This window comes from Drosophila santomea, chromosome 2L (assembly GCF_016746245.2).
Source record: "Drosophila santomea strain STO CAGO 1482 chromosome 2L, Prin_Dsan_1.1, whole genome shotgun sequence".
NCBI classification, from domain to species: domain Eukaryota; kingdom Metazoa; phylum Arthropoda; class Insecta; order Diptera; family Drosophilidae; genus Drosophila; species Drosophila santomea.
In genome coordinates, this window is record NC_053016.2 from 20,961,651 (window position 1) to 20,985,684 (window position 24,034).

The 24,034-nt window shown below is 42.1% G+C and overlaps 2 protein-coding genes across 2 annotated transcripts in view; both read right to left on the minus strand.

The window, feature by feature from the left end:
* LOC120458291 (solute carrier family 2, facilitated glucose transporter member 3) overlaps positions 1-10,076 on the minus strand; it is a 33,278-nt gene extending 23,202 nt beyond the window's left edge. The window contains exon 1 of the mRNA XM_039645889.2: positions 9,830-10,076. The gene's annotated coding sequence lies outside the window, so the exon portion shown is untranslated. The remainder of the gene's footprint in view (positions 1-9,829) is intronic.
* Positions 10,077-13,283: 3,207 nt separating this feature from the next.
* LOC120458764 (mucin-17) lies at positions 13,284-23,581 on the minus strand. The gene is made up of 2 exons (XM_039646539.1): positions 23,202-23,581; positions 13,284-19,806 (listed from the first exon to the last, which is right to left on the minus strand). Exons 1-2 carry the CDS (start codon positions 23,498-23,500, stop codon positions 13,725-13,727), a joined length of 6,381 nt encoding a protein of 2,126 aa, XP_039502473.1. The 5' UTR covers positions 23,501-23,581; the 3' UTR covers positions 13,284-13,724.
* Positions 23,582-24,034: the final 453 nt, after the last annotated feature.

The window sequence follows — 24,034 nt, forward strand, 5'->3', positions numbered from 1 at the left end:
CAGCTCCTGTTGGTAATAACATTTACAACTAAAAAATTTGAGAACGGAAAAAATCAATCATGTTCGGTTTCAATGTTCCCAAACTGTCTATCCCACACATAACTTAAGTATTATTATACTCTAATAATACGGACAGAAAGAGATTTTCGTGTTTTGATATATTTATACCCGTTACTAGTAAAGTAAAGGGGTGTATATAATATCGTTGAAATGTATGTAACAGTTAAAATGAAGCGTTTCTGACCATAGCGTTTCCTACAAATTAGGATAAAGAGCCAACTCGATCTGGCCATGTCCGTCTGTCTGTCTTGCCGTAGACGCACAGCATTTGATTTCCAAAAGTGTCAGGTTTTTTAATGTTTGTCTTGCCATGTTGTGTTGGTATGCAAACTTTTTTGTCACTCCCACAAATTGCCCAACACTAACGCCCAAGTAGTTCAAAATTTTTATACCCGTTACTCGTAGAGTAAAAGGGTATACTAGATTCGTTGAAAAGTATGTAACAGGCAGAAGGAAGCGTTTCCGATCATATAAAGTATATATATTCTTGATCAGCATCAATAGCCGAGTCGATTTGGCCATGTCCGTCTGTCCGTCCGTCTGTCCGTCTGTCTGTCCGTATGAACGTCGAGATCTCAGGAACTACAAAAGCTAGAAAGTTGAGATTAAGCATACAGACTCCAGAGACATAGAAGCAGCGTAAGTTTGTCGATTCAGGTTGCCACGCCCAATATAACGCCCACAAACCGCCCAAAACTGCCACGCCCACACTTTTGAAAAATGTGTTGAAATTTTTTCATTTTTGTATTGGTCTTGTAAAGTTCTATCGATTTGCCAAAAAACTTTCTGCCACGCCCACTATAACGCCTACAAACCGCCAAAAACTGTGTTTAAGACTCAACTTCTCCCTTCCACTAGCTGAGTAACGGGTATCAGATAGTCGGGAAACTCGACTATAGCGTTCTCTCTTGTTTTTCATTTAATTTTCACATCGAATTTAGTATGCGAGCTCAAAGATTTTTGATAAAATTCTAAGTAGGTAAACTCTTATTATATTGCTACAACGTGCGATCTTCTGATCCCAGAAAACAAGAAAACATCTGCAAGAGCGACGGAATTGAAACCATGGCAAAAACTGGTGGGCAGGATATGAGAGCTAATCCTAACTTTAGGCGCTGCAAGTCAACTCAGCTGCAGGACAAATTTCCCAGCAACAATCCCTAACTGTATTTGGCCCAGGAAGGACGGTCATTTTGTTTGCACGTAGAGGATTCGACACGTTCAAGATACTCTAGCTCAACAACTTTGCAGAGTCAAAACAAGAGAGAATGCTATAGTCGAGTTCCCCGACTATCAGATACCCGTTACTCTGCTAGCGACACTGCAAGGAAGGAATTTCCACATTGACAGTTTTTGACTGTTTGTGAGCGTTAGAGTGGGCGTGGTAAAATCGAGAGAAATTCACAAAACCAACAAACAAATGAAAAAATATCAACGCATTTCAGATGACAATTACTGTCCTATTTGGAAACCAAAAAGCCATCCGCAGGCCACTTTTACCGATTACAAATATATTTCCACGAATGAATTGTGCAATTCTAGTTAGGGTACTGAGAAAAATTGAAATTAATATTGCAAATAAAGGACTGATATGGAAGAAGACCATCAGCACGTGCAACTCAAAATTCGTTTTCTCCTTTATTATACGTCACAGCTCTACAGTTTTGCAATATGTAAAGTGTATTTAATACATTATTCTTCATGCTCGGCTGCCTTTAATCAGTGTTGTCTCTGGCACCGTTTGGTTTGAATTCGCATTTGCATTTTCATTTGAATTCCACTCTCACTGCATCCATTTGTCTCTGTCCAGCTGGTCCTGTCGACCGTCGACGGCCTTTGACCTTGTTTTTGAGTTTGTGCTACCTTTGCCCATATGGCTCGCAAAGATAAGAACGTCAGATCGTAGCCAAGCGCTTTAGAAAAAAAAAATACTTTGCTATTGTTTATGCCGGGCTGCAAACTCTGTCGCTCTATCGTTGTCGCTGGCAACCAGACAACCAGATACCTGGGACACAGGGTGGTACATTTTTAGAATTCATTGAATTTTAAAACATAACAATAAAGCACTCAAGATGTGCTATGTGCCACAGCAAACCAAAGGTATGCCGAGCACACACTGCGGCCCGTGAAAATGGGAAAACTTGTTCTCCCTTGGTTGGGGTCTGTTCTGCGTTGTGTTAAATGTGGCTCCGGATTGCTTGGCACAGACAACGAGCTCGAAAATAGCGCGGAAAATTTTAGCAAGTTTTCCACGCCTTTTGCTGCTCGCGGGGAAATCACATTTATAATGAATTGCAGCTGTTGCGTAGACACTGCAGCAGCAACAACATCAGGAACAAGCGAGATGAATACTTGGCCCGGATTTGCAATTCATTGGCGTGTATATCCTGCCAGTGTGTGAGCCTGTTTCGAGCCGGGTCTGTGAACATTTTATATAAATTTAATTCGCGGCTATAAACGCATCAACAGACGATTCCGGCTGCGCGGCTTCTTCTTGCGAAAAGCTGCAGCTGCCAGTTGCTCAGTGCATAAATCCACCCTTTTCGCCCAGAGACCCAAATACGTTTACAGCAATAAACGTGTTGATTTATTGATTTTGCACGTCGCATAATTTACTTTACCTGCATGATGGCATCAAAAAGTGGGCGACACCCAAACAACAACGACAGCAGGCGACAAGCGACAGGCGACGAGGGGATTCAGGAGGACAAGGCAAATAAAAATCATGCGCCCCTGTTTATTTCCCAGCTTGCACGAACCTGTGTATTGCTTGCATTTTGTATTTTCCATTTCACTTTCTTTTTTTTGGTTGTATATCTTGTCAACTCTCGGTGCCAACTCTTCCACCAACCCCTTTCACCTGTCTGCTATCCAGATTGTTGTTAAGCTGGAGTTGCTACTTTTTTGCACCTATCTATCTGATGGCGGCAGCAACAACAGTGAGCACAGCACCAACAATGGCGCGCGACTCCATGCCGTGCGCCATTTTCAAGTCGTTCTTGCTCCGGAAACGAAAGCGGTTTTCATATGCATGTGCGCTCCCAGCAGCACAAACAAACAACCGCATGCACACAGTTGTGTTGAGCGCATGTGTGTGGGTGTGTGAGACTTTGACGCCTATGGCAACGCCCCTTCGTCTTTTCTGCCCTCGCCGTGGTATGCCCTTACGTGCTGACAATATGAAATGTGCACAAAAATTGTGGCAGATTTCTGGAAGATTTGAAGATTCTGCCTGCCGATTCGGATGCAATGACTGCAGAAAATGGGTTCACAGAAGGACTAGTACTTTAGAGGCAACCCGTTTCCGGAGATCTACAAGTAACGTTTTTTATGTTTACGTATCGCTTAAAAAAGAATTTACCATACAAATTTCTTATTTCTCTCAATTAAATAATTTTTTTAATAAAAGTTATTTTTTTTTAAAATTTTTTCTTAGTCACTATAAAATAAACTTGACTTAAAAACAAAAAAACCATTATGGCAGTCGGCGTAGTGACGAAGCGTGTTTGGAGAGTTTGCGAAAGCGCCTACTTTAAATATCACGAAGAGATGAAAATCTGCTGTGGTTCCCCGATCTTAATGAGTGCTGCAACAAACGCACAAAAACTAAATGAATCGAATGTCAAGACAAAATATTACAAAAATAAAAAAGAGATATTCCCAAATCAAAATGTTGGGAAATTATTAAAATATTTGTCTCTGCAACAAATGTATTTTACGTTAAACAGCTCGATATAATTTTAGTTCTACCACTTTTGTAGAAACCCGCTAGATTAGTATGAATACAGCTATAAGTAGTAAATACTTCCAAACGTCTTAGGCGAAAGACTTGTGCAATATGTCGTGGAATATTTTAATTCATTTAAAATATATGTGGAATGAATATTAAATATAAATATTTTTTTGGGAATATATAAAATTTATAAGAGAAATATTTTATGTTTAAAGTTCTTTTGTCACTTTTATTTTCCTAGTCTATATTCAGACATTAAAAATGTTTTCTGGAGAAAACACCCATACTTTTTATACCAACTAGATTCGTTGAAAAGTATGTAACAGGAACCATATCTTAGGAACTATAAAAATGTTTTGATATTTTTTAATATTATTATTAATATTGTACATTTCTATTCATCTGCAGAAAAAACGTTTGCCACGCCCACCCTAACGCACACAAACCGCCCAAAACTGCCATGCCCACACTTTTGACAAATGTTTTGATATTTTTTCACATTTTGTTGGTCTCGTAAATTTCTCTCTATTGCCAAAAATCTTTTTGCCACGCCTACTCTAATGCCCACAATCCGCCAAAAACGGTAAGTGTTGAAATTTCTGTATCTGATAGTCGGCGAACTTTTCGCAAGAATTGTGTTGAGTTTTTGTTATAGAGACATGCTGGTCATTAAACAAGGCAGGCGTAACTAACACCATTAAATTTTAATAATTAAACTGTCAGACAGATAAGAAGTATACAGCTGAATTTGTAAAAGCATATAATTTTAACGAAGAGACTGTTTTGGGCCGGAGACCTGGTGATCCCGATCACTGTTTATGTACTCTCTATTGCATACATTTGTTTGGATTTAGCCACCCGTTACCCCATTGAGTTTCTTTCTGCGTTGTGTGCATAGAAATGGTAAATAAATTTGCATACTTTAGTTCATCGTTAGTTTGGCAAAAGCTCAATTTTCTATGCAAAAATGCAGCTCTGATGATGACAAAAAAGTAAACGAATTACAATGCCAAAATAAAACAAGAGAGAACGCTATAGTCAGGTTCCTCTACTATCAGATACCCGTTACAAAGCTAGTGGGAGTGCGTACGAGAAAGTTTAACAATATTTTTGGCATATCGATAGAAAATGGCAACCAACATTTTTATACCCGTTACTCGTAGAGTAAAAGGGTATACTAGATTCGTTGAAAAGTATGTAACAGGCAGAAGGAAGCGTTTCCGACCATATAAAGTATATATATTCTTGATCAGGATCAATAGCCGAGTCGATATGACCATGTCCGTCTGTCTGTCCGTCCGTATGAACGCTGAGATCTCAGGAACTACAAAAGCTAGAAAGTTGAGATTAAGCATGCAGACTCCAGAGACATAGACGCAGCGCAAGTTTGTCGATTCATGTTGCCACGCCCACTCTAACGCCCACAAACCGCCCAAAACTGCCACGCCCACACTTTTGAAAAATGTTTTGATATTTTTTCATTTTTGTATTAGTCTTGTTATTTTCTATCGATTTACCAAAAAACTTTTTGCCACGCCTACTCTAACGCCCACAAACCGCCCAAAGCTGCCACGCCCACAATTTTGAAAAATGTTTTGATATTTTTTCAGTTTTGTATTAGTATGGTAAATTTCTATCGATCTGCCAAAATACTTTTTGCCAGGCCCACTCTAACGCCCACAAACCACCAAAATCTGTCAGTGTTAAAGACTCTCCTTCGGACTTTGTTTGTTGCAGAGAACGTTTTTAGAACGATCGTTTTCAAATTATTCGTCCTTCAGTTTTCTAAGTGAAGTAAGGGATATAAAAAGGTGGCAATAAAATGAATTAATTAATTAATGTCGAAAGCTCGTAATGAAAATATGCTGGGCATGAACGGCTGAATTGGAAACATGCTAGAGAGGTATTTGCTTATCACAATATTCCTGTGTTCCTTGTCCCATGAATGACTTTCATAACATTAAAACGGCGATTCCTGACAGTTCCCTTAGAAATGATTTATAAAACCGCAATGGCATCTCCTGGTCGCCAGGTCCCAAATCTATGCCCAAATCTATTCTCTTTTTTCCTAACACAGATTTCTGGGATTGTTTTTGCTGACCGTGGCTTTAATGGCGCATTTAAGCGCAACCGCAGCCCCTAACAACATCAACGGTAACAGTCCTGACTGCATGTGTGCCATTTATGTACTGTTCTCGGCTGCAAGGATGCGTTGCAGGGTGTGTGTGGCTTGTTCACAGGAGCACGAATGGAAAGAGGTGGCATGGCTCAAAACCCGTTTCGGTTAAAATGCCGAGACACACGCTTGCGCGAAATTTTATGATGGTATTTTGGGGTAATGGCGTACCGCATTGTAGCTTTCGGCGCAGCGCCTCTCCCACCGCTGCAGCCTCGGCTGCTGCCTGTTTCTGTAATCTAGTGCTGAAATATGGTTTTAAGGTAGATTCAAGGCAATTTACCATATTGGCCACAATACAATTTCCGCCGAGCAGCGCCAACAGAACGGCAGAACAACGACAACTGCCGCATAAGACCACATAAATACCCAACAGCAGCGGTAGTCGGTACAACAACAACCGGAGCAGGAATTACAGCTGCAATGCCAGCGACATGTGTATTTAAATTTGTGGCTTATGTTATTTGCTGTGGCGTTGGCTGCTGTTTTTATAATAACAACAGAGTTTCTGGAACAACAAAAAAGCGAAAAGCTATTTACTTATGATAATAAGCATCGGTAAAGTATGCATTGATGTAAACCTATAATACGGTAATCTCTAGTGTGTAATTTCCAAGCAATCTTGAACCGCAGGTGGATTGATTTCTTTGAAAAACCGTTTCAAAATAGAGGTCAGCCTCTACTTTATTATACCCGTAACTCGTAAAGTAAAATGGTATACTAGATTCGTTTAAAAGTATGTAACAGGTAGAAGCAAGCATTTCCGACCATGTAAGGAGACGCAGTGCAAGTTTGGTTGACCCATGCTGCCGTCCAAAACTGCCACGCACACACTTTTGGGCACTTAAAATCTATTTGCCACGCCCACACTAACGCCCACAAACAGCCAACAACTGACAGTGTCGAAATTTTTCTTTCGCAATTCTACTAGCTGAGTAACGGGTATTAGATAGTCGGGGAACTCGACTAAAGCGTTCTTTCTTGTTATACCCGTTACTCGTAGAGTAAAAGGGTATACTAGATTCGTTGAAAAGTATGTAACAGGCAAAAGGAAGCATTTCCGACCATATAAAGTATATATATTCTTGATCAGGATCAATAGCCGAGATGATCTGGCCATGTCCGTCTGTCCGTCCGTCTGTCTGTCCTTCCGTATGAACGCTGAGATCTCATGAACTACAAAAGCTAGAAAATTGAGATTACGCAATCAGACTCCAGGGACATAGGCGCAGCGCAAGTTTGTTGATTAATGTTGCCACTCTAACGCCCACAGACCGCCTAAAACAGCCACGGCCACACTTTTGAAAAATGTTTTGATATTTTTTCATTTATTTTTATATTTTTCATTTCATTTTCATCTTGTAAATTTTTATCGATTTGCTAAAAAACTCTATCGCCCACATACCGCCCAAAGCTGCCACGCCCACACTTTTGAAAAATGTTTTGATATTTTTTCATTTTTGTATTATTAGTCAGCGTTCTCTTGTTTGGTATAAATTTACTATAATAACCTGTGAATCCAAGGAGAGCTCAGATTTCTTTTGCCATTTTTGGAATGGGAACACGAAAGAACATTTCGTCAAAATATTTGTGCCTACCAGTGTATATCCATGGCTTTAACTTTAAAAGGGACTCGTTTTATACAATTAGGGGTTACGATGTGACGAGAAAAGCTAACTTCTTCTTTTAAGAATTTACATTTATCCAGCTGCAGTTTCAAATTTGATTCTGCACATTTTGAAAAACTAATGACTTTGTGTTCGGTAAGGGATGTAAAAAAAATTATAATATCAACTAGATACACCAAACAGTGTTGGTTAAGGAACGGTCGAGGGATATTATTCATATACCTTTGAAAAGTAGCGGGGCATTTCTAGGGCCAAATGACATTTGAAGGTGGAAAATGCCATTTCAGATATTGATTCTGGGTCCATTTCTATTTGGTGGAATCCATTTGCCAAATTGATAGTTTTGAAATATTGACATCTTCCTAATTTACCAAGGATTTTGTCCATGCTTGGTATTGGATATCTGTAGAGAATAGTTATTTCTCTATACTTAGTTTTACCAATAGCTTAATTTTTTTTGGTACTACCCAGTTTTCACTATTGTATGAGGAATTACTTTCCCTGATTAGGCATTTCCGGTACTAGGTATTCGAATTCAATTTCGTGCCTTTGTGCAAGTGGGTACTGTTTTAAAAAATAGTACGTGTTTAATGGTATTTGTAAATGCTAGTTCGTATCCTTCCTTATATTGGAGAATTTTAAACTTAATAACCCTTCCAACTTTAAAGTTTCCTCCCGATTTAGGTGATCTAGTCGAAACAGTAAAGAATACTATTGCTGGTTAACATAATCTAGTTGTTCAACGTAATAGGGCCATTTGATGTTAAAACATAACATCTAGTATTTTAAATAGGAAGACAAAATATATTTTTATTAATCATATTTATTTTAGATTATGTGTCTATAAGGCAGTTGTATGTGCAACCTTTATATGATATTTCTATGTTTTCGTGTGGTCCGTGGCTGTTAACTTTTGTTATTGATGAACCCATGGTATTGATTGTGGTCATAATATTATTGTTCCTTATAATTAGGTTGAAATTATTCGTATTCCTGGGCATCTATAAATCTGAATTCTTCAATAGACATATTGGTTTGTTCACTATCCGGTGGTCTTATTCGTTTGGTAATCAGGAAGTTAGTATTAATACATGTGGAGGGTAATAGCACTTTAGGGTATGTATTTCCTCTAAAATGTCCTGTTTAAGGATTATGGGTTTTATGGGAATGTGGTTGGAAAGGACTTTTGTAAATAATTGGTTGTGTGTTTATGTATGGGTTGGGTCTGAAATAATTTGGTAGGTGCCACATAGGTTGGTTGTTAGGCATCTCCTGTGTATAGGTGGGTCTAATTGGTTGCATGTATTGATTAAAATTCGGTTGGAGGGGATGAGAATATTGTGGGTAACTGGGTCCATTTGCATTGAACTTAAGTAATTCAAAATTCTGATTTATTACGGTTTTATTACGTTTTCCCGAATTTGAATTTAATTCAAAATAAATATGTTCTTCATAAATTCCCTCATTTTGTGCAATACTAAATAACGATCTTAAATATGTAGTATCATAAAAAAGAAAAGAATTGAAAAAGTATTTTAATGGAATCTTTAATCGCCTGAACATAAATAAGACAAGAGAGAACGCTATAGTCGAGTTCCCCGACTATCTGATACCCGTTACTCAGCTAGTAGAAGTGCAGGTTTGTGGGCGTTAGAGTGGGCGTGGCAAAAAGTTTTTTGGCAAATCGATAGAAATTTAGACGACTAATACAAAAATGAAAAAATATCTAAACATTTTTCAAAAGTGTGGGCGTGGCAGCTTTGGGCGGTTTGTGGGCGTTAGAGTGGGCGTGGCAAAACGGTTTTTGGCAAATTGATAGAAATTTACAAGACCAATACAAAAATGAAAAAATATCAAAACATTTTTCAAAAGTGTGGGCGTGGCAGTATTGGGCGGTTTGTGGGCGTTAGAGTGGGCGTGGCAACATGAATCGACAAACTTGCGCTGCGTCTATGTCTCTGGAGTCTGTATGCCCAATCTAAACTTTCTAGCTTTTGTAGTTCCTGAGATCTCAGCGTTCATACGGACGGACAGACAGACAGACGGACAGACGGACAGACAGACGGACGGACAGACGGACATGGCCAGATCGACTCGACTATTGATCCTGATCAAGAATATATATACTTTATATGGTCGGAAACGCTTCCTTCTGCCTGTTACATACTTTTCAACGAATCTAGTATACCCTTTTACTCTACGAGTAACGGGTATAAAAATTTGTTTGTTTACCTTCGATTTTCGGAAATCCCATGGACCGTGTTACGTGTTCCTCTCGATAGCTCCAAGAAGGATCCTCTGTTGTTGCACATCATTAATTTGGTATAGTGAAATTACGAAGTCCACTCTGCTGATGAAGGTGTAGAGGGTTTCCGAATCACCCTTGAATGGCAAGATGTCTTTTAGCTGCCGACGGGCACACTTTTAAAAAATGTTTTTCATATTTTTTCGTTTTTGTAATGGTCTTGTAAATTTCTATCGATTTGGAAAAAAAACTTTTTGCCACGCCTACTCTAACGCCCACAAGCCGACCAAAGCTGCCACGCCCTAACTTTTTAAAAATGTTTTGATAATTTTTCATTTTGTATTGGTCTTGTAAATTTCTATCGATTTGCCAAAAAACTTTTTGCCACGCCCACTCTTACGCCCACAAACCGCCAAAAACTGTCAGTGTTGTTCCACTAGCGAAGTAACAGGTATCAGATAGTTCTCTCTTGTTTATTAGTACATTCCTTATTGTACATTTCTATAGATTTGCTAAAAAACTATTTGTCCAACCCACTCCTACGCCCACAAGCCGAAAAAACTTCAAAAAAATTTCTATTTATCGATATGTTGAAATTAAACAAACCAATTTTGAAACCTAGGCAGTAAATATTTGAGCAGTCGACATAACTTCATTACTTTAAAAGTTTAAAAAAATTTAACTTCACGTCGTTAGTAATCAATCTAAAACGTTTTTATTGGCCCCCTGGGTAAAGCAATTCTGACTTTAAAAAATCTCGCTTTCACAACTAATGTCTCTCAAGTTTTTGGCAAATATCCTTACACAATTAGCTCCTTTAGCGCTAACAATGGACGTGAGATGCCACTGCCAGTGCTGTTTCCGGTTTTTCCATCGCGGTGGCCAACAGTGGGGTTGCGTTGCTTTAAGTGCTGTTCGTACGGGTACCCAATTCATTTGGCCGCTCAGACAGTTCATGCATCCCACACCTAGCACGTCGAGATACCATACTCGGCCGTCAGCCGCAACTAGATTTTTGGTTGGCTCGTTGCTACTTCAGCTGCAGTTGCGGCGCTAGGCAATTTGTTTGTCATTGCAATGCATGTGAGGGTAGTGGGTGTAGTGATGGTACGCTGCACGAATTTGGAAGTGCTTTTGTGCATGAAGAAAAATAATAAAATGGGTCTATTTATTATTTCTACATTCAGGGAAACAGTTCCAGGTGGTAAAAGACCTTTCAGAATAATTAAAAGTAAAACACAGATTACGAAAATAGATGTATGTACATATATTGAATTGACCCCTGTAAAAAGCATTTAAGCTACTTCAGTTGTGGTTTTATACTGCAATCTTGATTTAACTCTGACCATTGACTATATGGCGTTAATCTCTGGGCCAACAGTAAACTAGCAAATTTGTATGAGTTAACAAGAAAGACTTCGACTTTTCTCCAGTGTGCTGATATGTATGGGGCTGGCGGCCGTCTCTGCTTTCTTTTGGCTGATACGTTTTGCGCCATTGCTATCCTTCCCCGGGGGCAATCGTCAGCGATGGCTGAAGCCCAGACAAGAGATTTATGTGCTTGCCAAGCTGCAAGCAAGCAAACGGACAGCAATTAATTTGCATTCTGGTAATTAATTTTGCATTTCTCCAGTCCTCTTTTTTCCGCTGCTGCTGTGTGTGTTTGTTTGCTCAACTAGCTTGCGTTTCTTTGCGTCCACGCAGAATGTCATTTGCCAAATTGCTGTTTGCGTTTTAAAGTCCTTAAATGTAATCAGCCGTGCGCCGAATGTGCTACTAATAGAAACCTGTTGCTGGTGGTACAGGTAAATCAACCAGAAGGCTATAAATTGCTTAAAAGGTCTATTAATTATTCAGGTGACTGGCAAACTCTAGTGCAGTAAGCAGCCGTTCAATAAGTGCTCCCATAACACCGAAAACTTCCAGTGACAGACAGGAGCATCCTAATTTTTATGTAAAAGAGAACGCTATAGTCGAATTCCCGTTACCCAGCTAGCGGAAGTGTGAATGAAAAATGTAAAAATGTTCTGTCATACCGACAAAAAAAAACCAACAAAAATTAAAACACTTTTCGAAAGGTTGGTCGTGGTTTTGGACGGTTGGTGGGAGTTGAAGTGAGCGTGGCATCATTTGGAAACAAACTTGCTCTGCTTTCTATATCTCTAAATTTTTTTTTTGTTTAAGTTTCATTTATGTTCTTGTGGTCTTGTGATTTTTTTAGATCTTCCTGCATCCACGTAGTTGTTTTCAACTATATTCAATGCTCTTGACCCAGTTTATTTCTATCGTTGTATTACCTACCCAATCAGTGTTCAATATTTCCGTTGCAAAATGGTAGATTCCTTGTTGTAAAGATTTATTAATCGGCATCGTTTCTTTAATAATTACTTCATCATCTGTTTTAACAATTGCTCGTCTCATATCTGTTTGACCTGTTGTTTCGTTGTGTTCTTCCATAACTGCTTGATCTCTGCTTTTGAAATCATATGGTTTTTTTGTCATATGGTTGATGTGAGCTGTCCATTGATCTATTCTCTGACTGAGGGAATATGGGGGCAAATGCTAGGGCGTCGTTTCTGATGTACCAATCCGCATTTGCACTTTCATGACATTCGGTTCGAATGTGAGCCGTGCCCCATATTTGGATGCAGTAGGTCATTGAGGGGACCACCGTCGAATTGCAAAAAAACCACGCCCACTTAAACGTCTACAAACCTCCCAATCCTGTAACGCCCACACTTTTGAATTAAATGATTTTCCATTTATTTTTTTACGTTTTATTATTTGTTTTGCTATTTCTTTCGGATCACCGCTAATTCTAACGCCTACAAACCTCCTGCAAGTGTCACGCCCACACTTTCAAAAATTTTTAAATTTTTTGTCATTTTATTATTTTATCAATTTTATTGATATGCCAGACAAATATTGAAATTTCTGATTCGAACTTTCACTAACTGAGTAACGGGTATCTGATAATTGTTAAATCGACAATAGCGTTTTTTCTTGTTTTAAACTAGTTCATTTTAAAAAATAACAAAAGGGTACAAAAGCTTTTTTTAAAAGCTAGCTTCCTTTCTTGTTTTCGTTACCGACATTGTGAACGATCGTGATGCTTCGGCAGAAGAGAAATTCTAGTTATAAAACTTGGGTAAATGGTATCTGATCATCTAGGCTCTCGACTACAACGTCCCCTATTGTAGTGAAGCAAGTTCACAGGTAAGCTTTACATGGTAAGATCCACTGTTTACAGAAATATTCTCGAAAGACACTTATCTATTACTAAGTATGAAAGTGAGGGTGGGTTTGCTTTTAGGTTATTTATATATTTATATTTTTTATTAAGAGTTTTTATTTATGCTTATATAATAGCATACATAACTTTTAGTTTGCACATTTGTAAAGTTTATTTTACTAAATTACATTTGTTCAGTTGCCAAAACATTGACGCATTCCATGATTGCATTTGCATTTAATTTTCGATTGCGTTGGCAATCGCTGCCTATGTATTTGTTCAACATTTGTTTGCCAATCCGGCAATTTTTCAGTGAACAAAAATAGAAATAAAAAGTGCAGTTCATATACCATTCCGCATCTACGATGTGTGCCGCAAATTAAATGCAAGCCAGAAAAATTTAAGATGAATTTACGCAGACTGAATTTAAATATTTAAGATATTTGAATTCGTTTTGGCAAATGCAATCGTTTGCTGCACATCAATCTCGTATCGGACCAATCCGTGGGATTCGGGACGCGGGATTAAGGCTCAGCAAGCAGGGTTCGTTAGAGATAAAATTATTATTATGAGTACGGTATAAATTCACTAAGTCACTTTTCAAGGTTTAACAAGAAAACGACCCACACTTGCTTGTGAGTCTTTTAGCTTCACGGCAGCAGTCGGGGGTTAAAGCGCCCCATGAACAGAATCATACCCGTAGGGTTGTGGCGCACGAAGTACAAGAAAGGCTTGTCAAAGCGCAGTCGTGGTGCGTCAGGGACACGAGCCTGCCGTGGACGGAGGGGCAACGGCAGTTCCAAGTATTTCGGGTCCAGAAGATCATCGTAGAAGCCTCGTCCCAGTGCAGATTCCTGCATCAACGAGCCGAAGTCCACGACCCTCTCGGAAGAATCGAAGGCATCGTCATCTGTGGCATCCACGTCTTTGTTTCGCTTACGCAGTGGCGGCGCGGGGTACATTTCCACGTGGTGGTGCTCCGAGATCTTCCCCTCGCCGCAGGTGCTGAACGTGTTGATCTGTATCATGTCGGACAGGAAGATGTCGCGGTTTCCGGCGCCAGTTAGACCTCGCAGGTCGGCAAAGTCAGACTTAAAGAGTCCGCGCAGTCCCATCTTTTGCAGACCCAGAGAGGCGTTAACGAAAGAGCGGTGTGAAAAGCGCGGTAGTTGCACCTCCATTCCTGGTCGATCCATAAGGGAGGTGAGCAATCTACGCCAGGCCTGCTTGTCGGTAAAGGCCGTCTCCACTAGACTGCGCTCTAATCGGTCGAGGCTGTCCATCGGAGAAATGGAGCTCTGGTGCCCAGGCATTACATAGACTGTGCTAACAGTGTTCTGAACTCGACCGAAGGAAACGACGGTGGCATCCAGGTTGGGTTCATAGCCCGCCAAGAAGCCGGAACGGTAGAGCACTGCTGGAATAGGCACGAGCCGACGCTGGCGAACTGTGGGATGCACTTGAAAGAACATCTCTCCATCACGATCTGTGGTGGATCCATGCGAGCAGTCTGTCTGAAAAAGATTGGCCGAGATGGTGGCTAATGGTCCGTTTACCCATACGCTATTTGTACGTAGATACTCAAGAACCTTCCCCATCGTGTGGCGTTTCACCAGAAGGTTCGTTCGACGTCTTACGATGTCGTTGACCACGTGGAAATTCACCTCCTCAACATGTCCGGCGTAAAGTTGCTGTGTCTTCTCCTTAAAGAAGGGTAGAATTTTTCCGTTGGCCCTGTCGCTGAATATTTCACGTACAAAAGCCGTAGTCGCTATATCGCTGTCCGTAGCTTGTTCCACTGAGTTGGTTATATTCTTAAAGATGAGATGCGGATTGAAGGTGACCATGTCGTCCAATTTCAGGATCTCGTTCATCTCGCCAGAAGTGCTACCGCGTGCCCCCAGGAAAACCATAGAAAGCATGGACGTGAGGGCGAACGGGGATATGACCAAACTTCTGGCGGAGCTGATTTTCTCCGAGGTAATAGCTCGCCAGTAGCTGAAAGCCAGCTCGTTGCAGAGGCCGGCGAAGGACTGCAGATCCTCGTTCATCATAGCGGTGGAGGCCTCCAGCCCCTGAGAGGTTTCGGGACTTGGGTCTATCTTTACGGGAGGTCGAGTTGATTGTGTAGAGCTGGCCATAAGATTGATTAGCAAAGGTGGCCGTTGGGAGGGTCGCTGCTGGTTGAGCATCGATTGGCTATGGTTTGGGACTTGCGGTTGGACAGGGTCCGCCTTATTAGCATTGTAAGGTAGCACCTTTGGCGGCTGTATCTCCAGTTGGTTGTATCCTCCCATTAGCGAGGGTTGTACGTAGTAAGAAACTGGCTTTAAAGTGCTTAGTCGCTTTGTTGTTGGTAGGGGGGCACTAGTAGTAGTTGTTGATCTAGCTGGGGCTTCCGTAATGGAGTTTTTAGTGGTGCTCGTCGTAACTGTGGTGCTGCTAACTAGCATGGGAGTTATGTGGAAAGCTACTTGATCATCCTCGTCTTCTTCATCAGCTTGATCTACTGGTGGATTCCCGTAGTTGGTAAAGGGCAATTTCCCCTTGTAGTTATCCTCGTCTGATTCAGTTACGTTCTTATTCTCGCCGAATCCTTCGGAATTTGTATTCATTGGCCTTACTACTGCCGCTGTCGTTTCGCCTAGCTTGACGTAGGGATCCTCATTGTCTAGCTCTATTTTCTGGGCACTTTTTATCGGCTCCGCACTTTCAACATCCCGTTCTTGCGAAACGGTAGCTGTAAGTTCGTCAGAAATTTCTTCCATTGACTCGTCGTTCAGTTGTTGCGCTTTCACTGTGCTCAGTTCGATTTTCTCAGTCACCTGCTCCGAACTTAGCGACATGTCCGAATCTGAAGATGCCAAAGACATATCACCGGGAATTTCAGTGACCGGTAATTTATTATCCTCTCGTTCAACGCTGGGTGGAGACTGATACTCAGGCATTTGTTGAGCGGCATTGGTGGCGCTGACCTCCACAGCTGCAATTTGGGCTTCTTGCGGCTGAGGTTCTAAAAACTCATGCCTTTCCGTTGTTAATGATTGCTCTTCCACCTGGGCATCTTGATAAACATTAGTTGGTAGTGTTGTCTCTTCTTCCAGGGATTGATGCGTTGTTGACTCATGCTCTTCCGATGTTGAAAGCTTGGGCTTTGTTTCCTTTTCTTGGATATCATTGTTCTGAGTCTGCTGCTGCTCGTAGTAATCATTCTTAAACAGCTCCGGCATTTTCTCTTTATTTTGATGATTCGTGTTGCTTTCAGGGATGTTGCTATAAGTGGTCGTTGGTTCTTCGCTGCCGGAATCCTCCTCGCTAGAAGTGGTCTCCTGTGTGGGAGCTTGTGGTTGAGGCTCTGTGGTTTCAATACTGTCAGCAGTGGTAGTTTCCGCAGAAGGGACTTCTGTGTACATCTCCTCTAGCGCTGAAACGGTTTCCTGCCCAATGGTCTCTAGAGTTGGTTGAACTTCTAGTCGTTCATTGGCAAAAACTTGCTGCTCCTCATCGTCGTCTTGCTGTTGCTGTGCATAAATCTGGGACAGCGATAAAATCGGAATTCGGTGCGTGCTCGTCTCCAAGTACGTTGAACTTTCAGGCAAATCTTCCGGATATATTGATTCTTTCTTAAACGGGCCCGCGGTTGTTGTGCCGTGCGTCTGCTGTATATGGTATGCCTGATGAGGATCCTCCGTTTTTTCTATGTTTGGCTGGAGCAAGAAGGAGGTATTTAGTTGGGCGACATTGGTCAGGCGATTGGAATCGTCTGCTGGCTTGGCTTTTGTCGGGTTTTCATCGTTTTGAGTTATTTGCTGAATAACATCGGATATAAGGAATTCCAGCTCATCCTTTGTCTCGTTCGAATTTAAAGGAACATCTGAGACAAGATTATTACTGCCGTCAACTAACGTTGAGGCAACAGTGGCCGCCTGGGTCTGAAAATTGGACATTGATATTTGGTCCGTGGGCTTAAGCATTTCCAGGTTGAGTTGTTGAACGAGGTCGGCGATCAGGGGGGTAACTTCGGTACTATCAATTTCAGCGACTGTGCTGCCCTCTGAGACTGGAAGTCGAATAGTCTGTTCTGTCGTGACGGACGCTTCACCCACCTTCTCCTTCACCTCTAGGTCAGAGGGGTTTGCTTCGTTAACTTCTGATACGTTTTCGTAAGCTGACTCTATAACAGACTTATCGGTGCTTTCTTCCACTTCATCCACTTGTGACATCTGTGTTGTAACTAGAAACTGTGTCTGTCCGGGCAACTCGGTGGTCTCCGTCTCCTCCTGTCTGTGATCAGTCTTTATGAGCTGCAGTGGTTCCGGCACACTTGATACTGTAAAATATTGTGGTCTGGCGGTGATCACAACTATAGGTGTTTGGTCCTCGTTTATATTCTCAAGGCTGCTGACAGTGGTCTCTGCTGGTTGCTGCTGGACCACTGTAGAATCCGAGAACTCGACATCCTCCTCTTCCTCGGAGAGCATCGTGGCCAAAGTACTGCCACCATAGTGGGAAGTAAGCGTCTTGTGGCTAGTCGATAATTTGGTGGGTTTGGTGGCGGTAGTTTTTACAGGAGAACCTGAAGTCGTCGTTGTTGAAGCTGAAGCGCTGCTGGAGATGGCTGCTACTTTCTTCTTGTTGGCTAGAGCCTCTATCTCGAGTTTGCTCTCCGCACTGTCGTATTTTACGGGACCTGCGCCGGAACTTTCTTCACCATTCTCTGTAGTCGACAAGTCCTGGGTAAGTGACTGCACTATTTGATCCATGGAGAGAATCTGATCGGGCGAGAGCTGTGGAGCTGGTGATGGTGAGCCAAGGTGCAATTGCTGCTGCAGATGCGCCAGCGAAGGCAGCGGAGACTTTTTTAGAGGCTTATGCTGCACTGGGGGTTGAGGTAGTAAAGTAGACACATTTTGGACGACGTCATCGTCGTAGCTTGGCAGCGGATAAAACGGTTTGTATGTGGTGGTCGAGGAATGAATTACATTAACTATGCCATAGGTCTCGGTCTGTGGCTCCCCAGCAACCTTACTCAATTCAGTTGTGGTGCTATGAACTGGACGACCGAATCCATGGTTGTGGTGCTGTGTCAGTGGACGGCTAGCAGTTTTATTATGCAATTTTTGATGGTGTAATGCTGGTGCTATTGCCGTGGTCATAGGCGATGCAACTGTTGATGTGGGTGCGTCGGTGGTTGTTGTTGTTAATTCTTCAATTGGTGTTGTAGAGGAAGCCTCTGTTGGATTCGTTGGTGTAGGCTCTTGTTCTGAAGTGCTAACTGTACTCTCTGCCGGTGGCTCTGTAGCTTGCGGCTCAAGGCTTGTGGTCACTGGTTTGGAAGAAGTTGTTGTAGTGGTTCCTTCTGGCACTGGCGTTGTCGGAGTGGTAGATGTGGTACTTGTTGGTAAGGGTTTTTTGTGCGGTCTTTCCAGTCTGGAAGGCTTTTGAGTTCCTACAACCTGGGATCCACTAACTTCCTGGACCGGAGGCCTAGGCTTAGACGTTGGCTTGCGCTTCGGCTTAGAAGGCTTGGAGCTACCACCAGAAGATCCTGTACCCGGTGTTCTGGTAGGTTTTCGTTTCTTTTTTTTTGGTGTGGTCGAGGATGGTGCTTGTGTCGTTGTTGTCGTACTTTTCGTTGTTGATGATACAGGCTCCTCCTGGGTGGGTGGCTGTGTTTCAGGCGCTGGAGCTGGTGTGGTTGTTGTCGTCGTCGTCGTTGACGTGGTGGTTGTCTTTCTTTTGATCTTCTGCTTTACGGCATGAGATGTAGTTCCCGCTGTACCATCACCGTTAGGCTTTTTCACTCGATGTGGCTGGTTCGGCTTGCGATCCACACTAGCCGGCTTCTTGGCTAGCTGGTGTGTAAGCACAACTTCGGCGCTGGAGGGGGTACTGCTCGAGGAGGTGGGCGTGTGAATTATTGCTTGGTTGTTGTAAAATACCCTTCGTGTGGTTGTTTCCGGACGCTCTGATGTGACGCTTGGTTGCTTCTGGTAGATGGGCTGCATGTGCCCGAGCTCAAAATGTGGCATATTCGCGGCGACCTGCTGGTATTGCTGCATGCCCGTGTACACGGATTCCATAGGGTCTAGCTCCTCTTGCACCACCTGCGGAGTTACAGCGGTAGTGCTGGTCGTCTTACGTTTTGTGCCCGGCTTACGCTTCGCGGGCTTTGGTTTCTTTGTGGCTAACGTTGGTGTTAGCGTCGTCTTGTTGGGCGTTTCCAGAAGATCCGACTCGGGTGTCATCATAATTTGCTGTGGACGCTGCTGAGGGAAAATATCCCCACCAGTGTTGCCGAAAATGGCGGGCAATATGAGTGACCAAGAAGAGGAGACGTCGGGCGTGTCCAAAAGAGGAGGAAGCAGTTCGCCGGAGTTGTTCTTTGCTGAGCTGGAGGCCATCTCCTTATTCAAGACATTTTGCACACTGTTCACTATGTCTTGAACATTCTTGTCGGGATGGCTCTCACCCAGCGGAGCCGGATGGATAATAGACGGTCCCTCGCCGTCGCCATTAGCAACGATACTCTGAATCTCCTGCATGGTCATCAACCGCTTGACTAGCTCTCCGTGCTCGTCGAACGTGTAGAATTCATAGCGGTCTGGGTTAAGGAGAACAATTGGACTAGCCACTTGCAATGACGGCTGTGGCTTGGGAACTTTGTGTCCAAGGGCATCAGTAAATTGCGGCTCATTTCCATCGAGAACCACGGACACTGAAGGGTTCGCACTGAAAAGACAGGAGATTGGGAAAATAGTAGTAGAATTTTTTTAGTTAGCTTGGAATAAAATTTAGCTATTGGATAAAACAAATCTGGGACGTTTCATGGTTAACGAAAATCCTGTTTATATCAAAATATACTCTATAGATGTAGATATTCCTCGACTATCAAAAAGCCGTACGTCGTCAAGCCAAAATATATAATACATTTCGTTGTTATTTCCCAGATACTTTAAAGCCATACAATTTACTTATTCGGCACGCTTTATCAAAAGGGTATGATGCTTCTTATGCACTTTCTATTAAAGCGTGCCGAATAAGTAAATTTGAGATATTGTTTTTCTTAGTTCAATAAATATTTTTTTTTCCACTTTTGATCTCATTATTATACCCGTTACTCGTGGAGTAAAAGAGTATACTAGATTCGTTGGAAAGTATGTAACAGGCAGAAGGAAGCGTTTCCGACCATATAAAGTATATATATTCTTGATCAGGGTCAAAAGCCGAGTCGATTTGGCCATGTCCGTCTGTCCGTCCGTCTGTCCGTCCGTCTGTCCGTCTGTCTGTCCGTCCGTATGAACGCTGAGATCTCAGGAACTACAAAAGCTAGAAAGTTGAGATTAAGCATACAGACTCCAGAGACATAGACGCAGCGCAAGTTTGTCGATTCATGTTGCCACGCCCACTCTAACGCCCACAAACCGCCCAAAACTGCCACGCCCACACTTTTGAAAAATGTTTTGATATTTTTTCATTTTTGTATTGGTCTTGTAAATTTCTATCGATTTGCAAAAAAACTTTTTGCCACGCCCTCTCTAACGCCCACAAACCGCCCAAAACTGCCACGCCCACACTTTTGAAAAATGATTTGATATTTTTTTCATTTTTGTATTGGACTTGTAAATTTCTATCGATTTGCCAAAAAACTTTTTGACACGCCCACTCTAACGCCCACAAACCGGCAAAAACTGTCAGTGTTGAAGACTCTCCTTCGCACTTCTACTAGCTGAGTAACGGGTATCAGATAGTCGGGGAACTCGACTATAGCGTTCTCTCTTGTTTTCTTATTTGTTTCCGCCAATTTCAAGTGGGGGACCAAAAATATTGGCCCCGCCCCTTTTAACGCCCACAAACCGTTAAAAATTTTTAAAAATAAAAAAATTTTTTTGATTGATAAATAAATGTTTAAATTTCCCGTTTTTGGGGGCCTTGGGGGATATTTGATTATTCATACTTGAAGATTTAAAAACAATTCAACTTTATTTTTGCGTAAATATTTACTCTTTTTCCTACGTCTGTTATCAACTAAGCGCTACTGTATATTGTAAGGCATTGTACATAGGTGCTTGGATGTTATGTATGAAGCTGTTTTAAAGGAAGAATCGTTATCGTTTATCCCAGTCGTGTTGCATACTTGGCGGTGCAATGCTGGATAGAAATTGAAAACTATGCAATAGTTGGAGAAAGTCACGCAGTCAGCCAGCTGCACCCCCCCCCCCCCCATTCTAAGCAACTGCATCTGTATCCCCATCTGCATGTGTGCAGAGCTTAATGGAAATATCTCGGCACACAGTTCGGTTTACATATGTATGTTGGGTGGCGTTTGTATGATATGAGTATGCAAGTAATTCCGCTTGTAGCATGAGCACATCATTAACATTTAAGCACGTGAGTCGAAGCGTGCTTAGTCATTTGCAGCTGCAACAGACAAACTATATATAAACAGACATATCCATATGCCGCATGCCATAAACCGGGTCCGATGCCTCGTCAAAATCATCATCGCGGTGGAGGCAATCCGTTCATGCGAATATTAAGTGCACAAATGTGTTGCAATGGGATTAGGACGAAATATTCGGTAGCATTTAAGTGAATTTTCCACTGCATCCAAAATATTTGCAGCCTAGTCCGATTTCGCCTTAGGGCAAATAGAAATGATTTATTGACTTATTTCTAATTTAATTTTTAGGTTAGCATTGCCGGTCAAGTGACGTTTTATGGCACAAGACCCAAAGACAAAGAATGTCAAGCGCACGGATTGGTTTTAATTGGAATCCAGAGGGCAATGCAGCACAATTAAAAATGTATGTAAATACATGTAGTGCAGTTGCGCCTGACTGCTTTTGCTAGTTGCCAGCACGCAGTCATCATTGCCATTATCATCGTTATCACCATTACAGGCAACAGCTCGTAGTCATTACCATTGCAATGCATTGATGGGCAGGAATGAAAAGAAGGACGAAGAGCTGACGCAGGACGCCGCTGGCTGCGAACTTTTTTACCCGTGGAAATAGTGTTGTAAGAAGTTAATATGGACTTCTTTGGGCCAGTTGAGCAAATAAAGGGGCTTCCAAGCTTCCGTTTGCTGTTGTCCTACGTTTATTTATCTATAAAGAATAATGATAAACCGTTTTGGGACCCACCTCAATAAAATCACGCCCACATAAGCCCAATTAATAAGCATTGATTTAAAGTTAATGAGCAATTTATTTGGACAGTGTTGTCGGGCTCTCGGTTGCAGCCCGACTTTGCCTACCTACTACCTTCAAACCAGCGCACTATGGGAAATTTGACCACTTTTTCTGGCCTAAATTAATAACTCCAGAGCGGGAAGATATATTTAGTTTGTGTTTTTTGTATAGTGTTACACTAGTCCATAAATTTAATGGTTCCAAAAATTGTGGGCGTTGCACCGCCCCTTCTATTCTTTGTAATATATAACTCTTTGTTGTGGCGCCATCTATTAACATTTCTAGTATGCAGCACTAAAGATTGGTCAATTATGAATGCGTACACTAAATATTATTGTAACATTCCGACTTTCAGAAAATGGGTTTTGGCAGGAAAAAGGGGTCAAATTACCCATAGTGCAGCGGTAACTCAATGAGATTCCAAATGCGTGCCAAAAAGTATGCTACCCGTTTCTGCTCGCACCAGCACGCTTAGCGGCCGCAGAGCAAATTAATTAAAAATACTAAGGCGAGGGCCCAGCCTGACCCACGCTCTTCAATCGGAACGAACGGCAGCTACAACAAAGCAGAAATTCTATTTCAATTAGTGGCAAAAATTGCAAAACGCTGTGGAAACAAAAGATTTTCTTTAGCTATAGCAACACCGATAGAAACAGCAAACAAAGGGCAAGAAAAAGTAGAAGTGGAAAAAGTGCGCCCTCTTCTCCACAGAAAATAATAAGATTGGAGATTAGAAACAATAAAATCTAGCTCAATCCTGTAATTTTTAAGATTATTTCGTTCACTTTATTTGGAAAACGAATCTGGGTCCGATTCCATATTTATTATTTATATTATATGATACAGGTATTAAATTGTGATTTTAGCCGATAGTTGATTCAGTGTTGATTCTCTAATTCTGATGAGTAGTACAAAACTCGTGTGTGTACTTACGTGGAACTTATGACTTTCTTTGATGACTCGGTCGCCTCCTCGTGCCGGACATCGAATGTGGATGAGAGCAGGGAATGATTGGAACTGTCTTCCTCTTCGGGAAGGGGAGAGTCATAGACGAATGCGGGCTGCAGGATTGAACTGGCGGAGGGGCTCCGCTGACTTGACGTCGTCGAGGTGGTCACATAGCTGACCAGTGCCGGCTGTGGCTGGGTGTTTGGATAGCACTGAATGCCGGGGATAGCCAAGGGTAGCAAGGCCCAGAACCAAAGCGCTGGAAAAGTGCGCGGTAGACGCATTGTGGAGTGGTGAAGTCCTCGCGCGGAGCGGGCGTTTGTTTGTGCTTCAGCCTTGTTCTAATCTTAAAATGGCTTTCCTCTTATTTCTGCTCTCGAGAGGTCAGGACCTTTGCCTCACTGAATCCGATTGCTTAGTGTCGAAGGACGCTGCATAAACATCAAGAAAAAGCTGCAAAGTGGAATAAAAAACTAATTAATGAAATGTTAATGAAGGCGAGCGAAAAGAATGCCGTGAAAAATTTGCATAAAACGCGGGGATCCTTTAAGAAACTGCGCAACCTTAAACGCTTTAGCAGCGCTGCAGGAGGTGCATTGTAGATGCGCCTCGTTTTAAGGCCCTATCATAATTAGGCGTCCTGGCAGCAGGCAAATTGCCAAGCCCCTGAAACCCAGCACGTTAATGCGCCTGTAATTATGCTAATAATAACGAGCAGCCACATGAGGCGAGTGGGTGAAGTAATGCCATTGAAGTCGGCGTGTTTGCAGTAAAGCAGGCTTTCAGTGCCGTGGTCTAAGTGCCTGGCAATCTGGTCT

Bases quoted from the DNA above. Each gene is read 5' to 3' on its own strand.
- LOC120458764 (XM_039646539.1), bottom strand. From the start codon at position 23,500: ATGCGTCTACCGCGCACTTTTCCAGCGCTTTGGTTCTGGGCCTTGCTA. The intron at 19,807-23,201 runs GTAAGTACACAC...CTGTCTTTTCAG, and splicing joins AAGAAAGTCATAAGTTCCAC to TGCGAACCCTTCAGTGTCCG.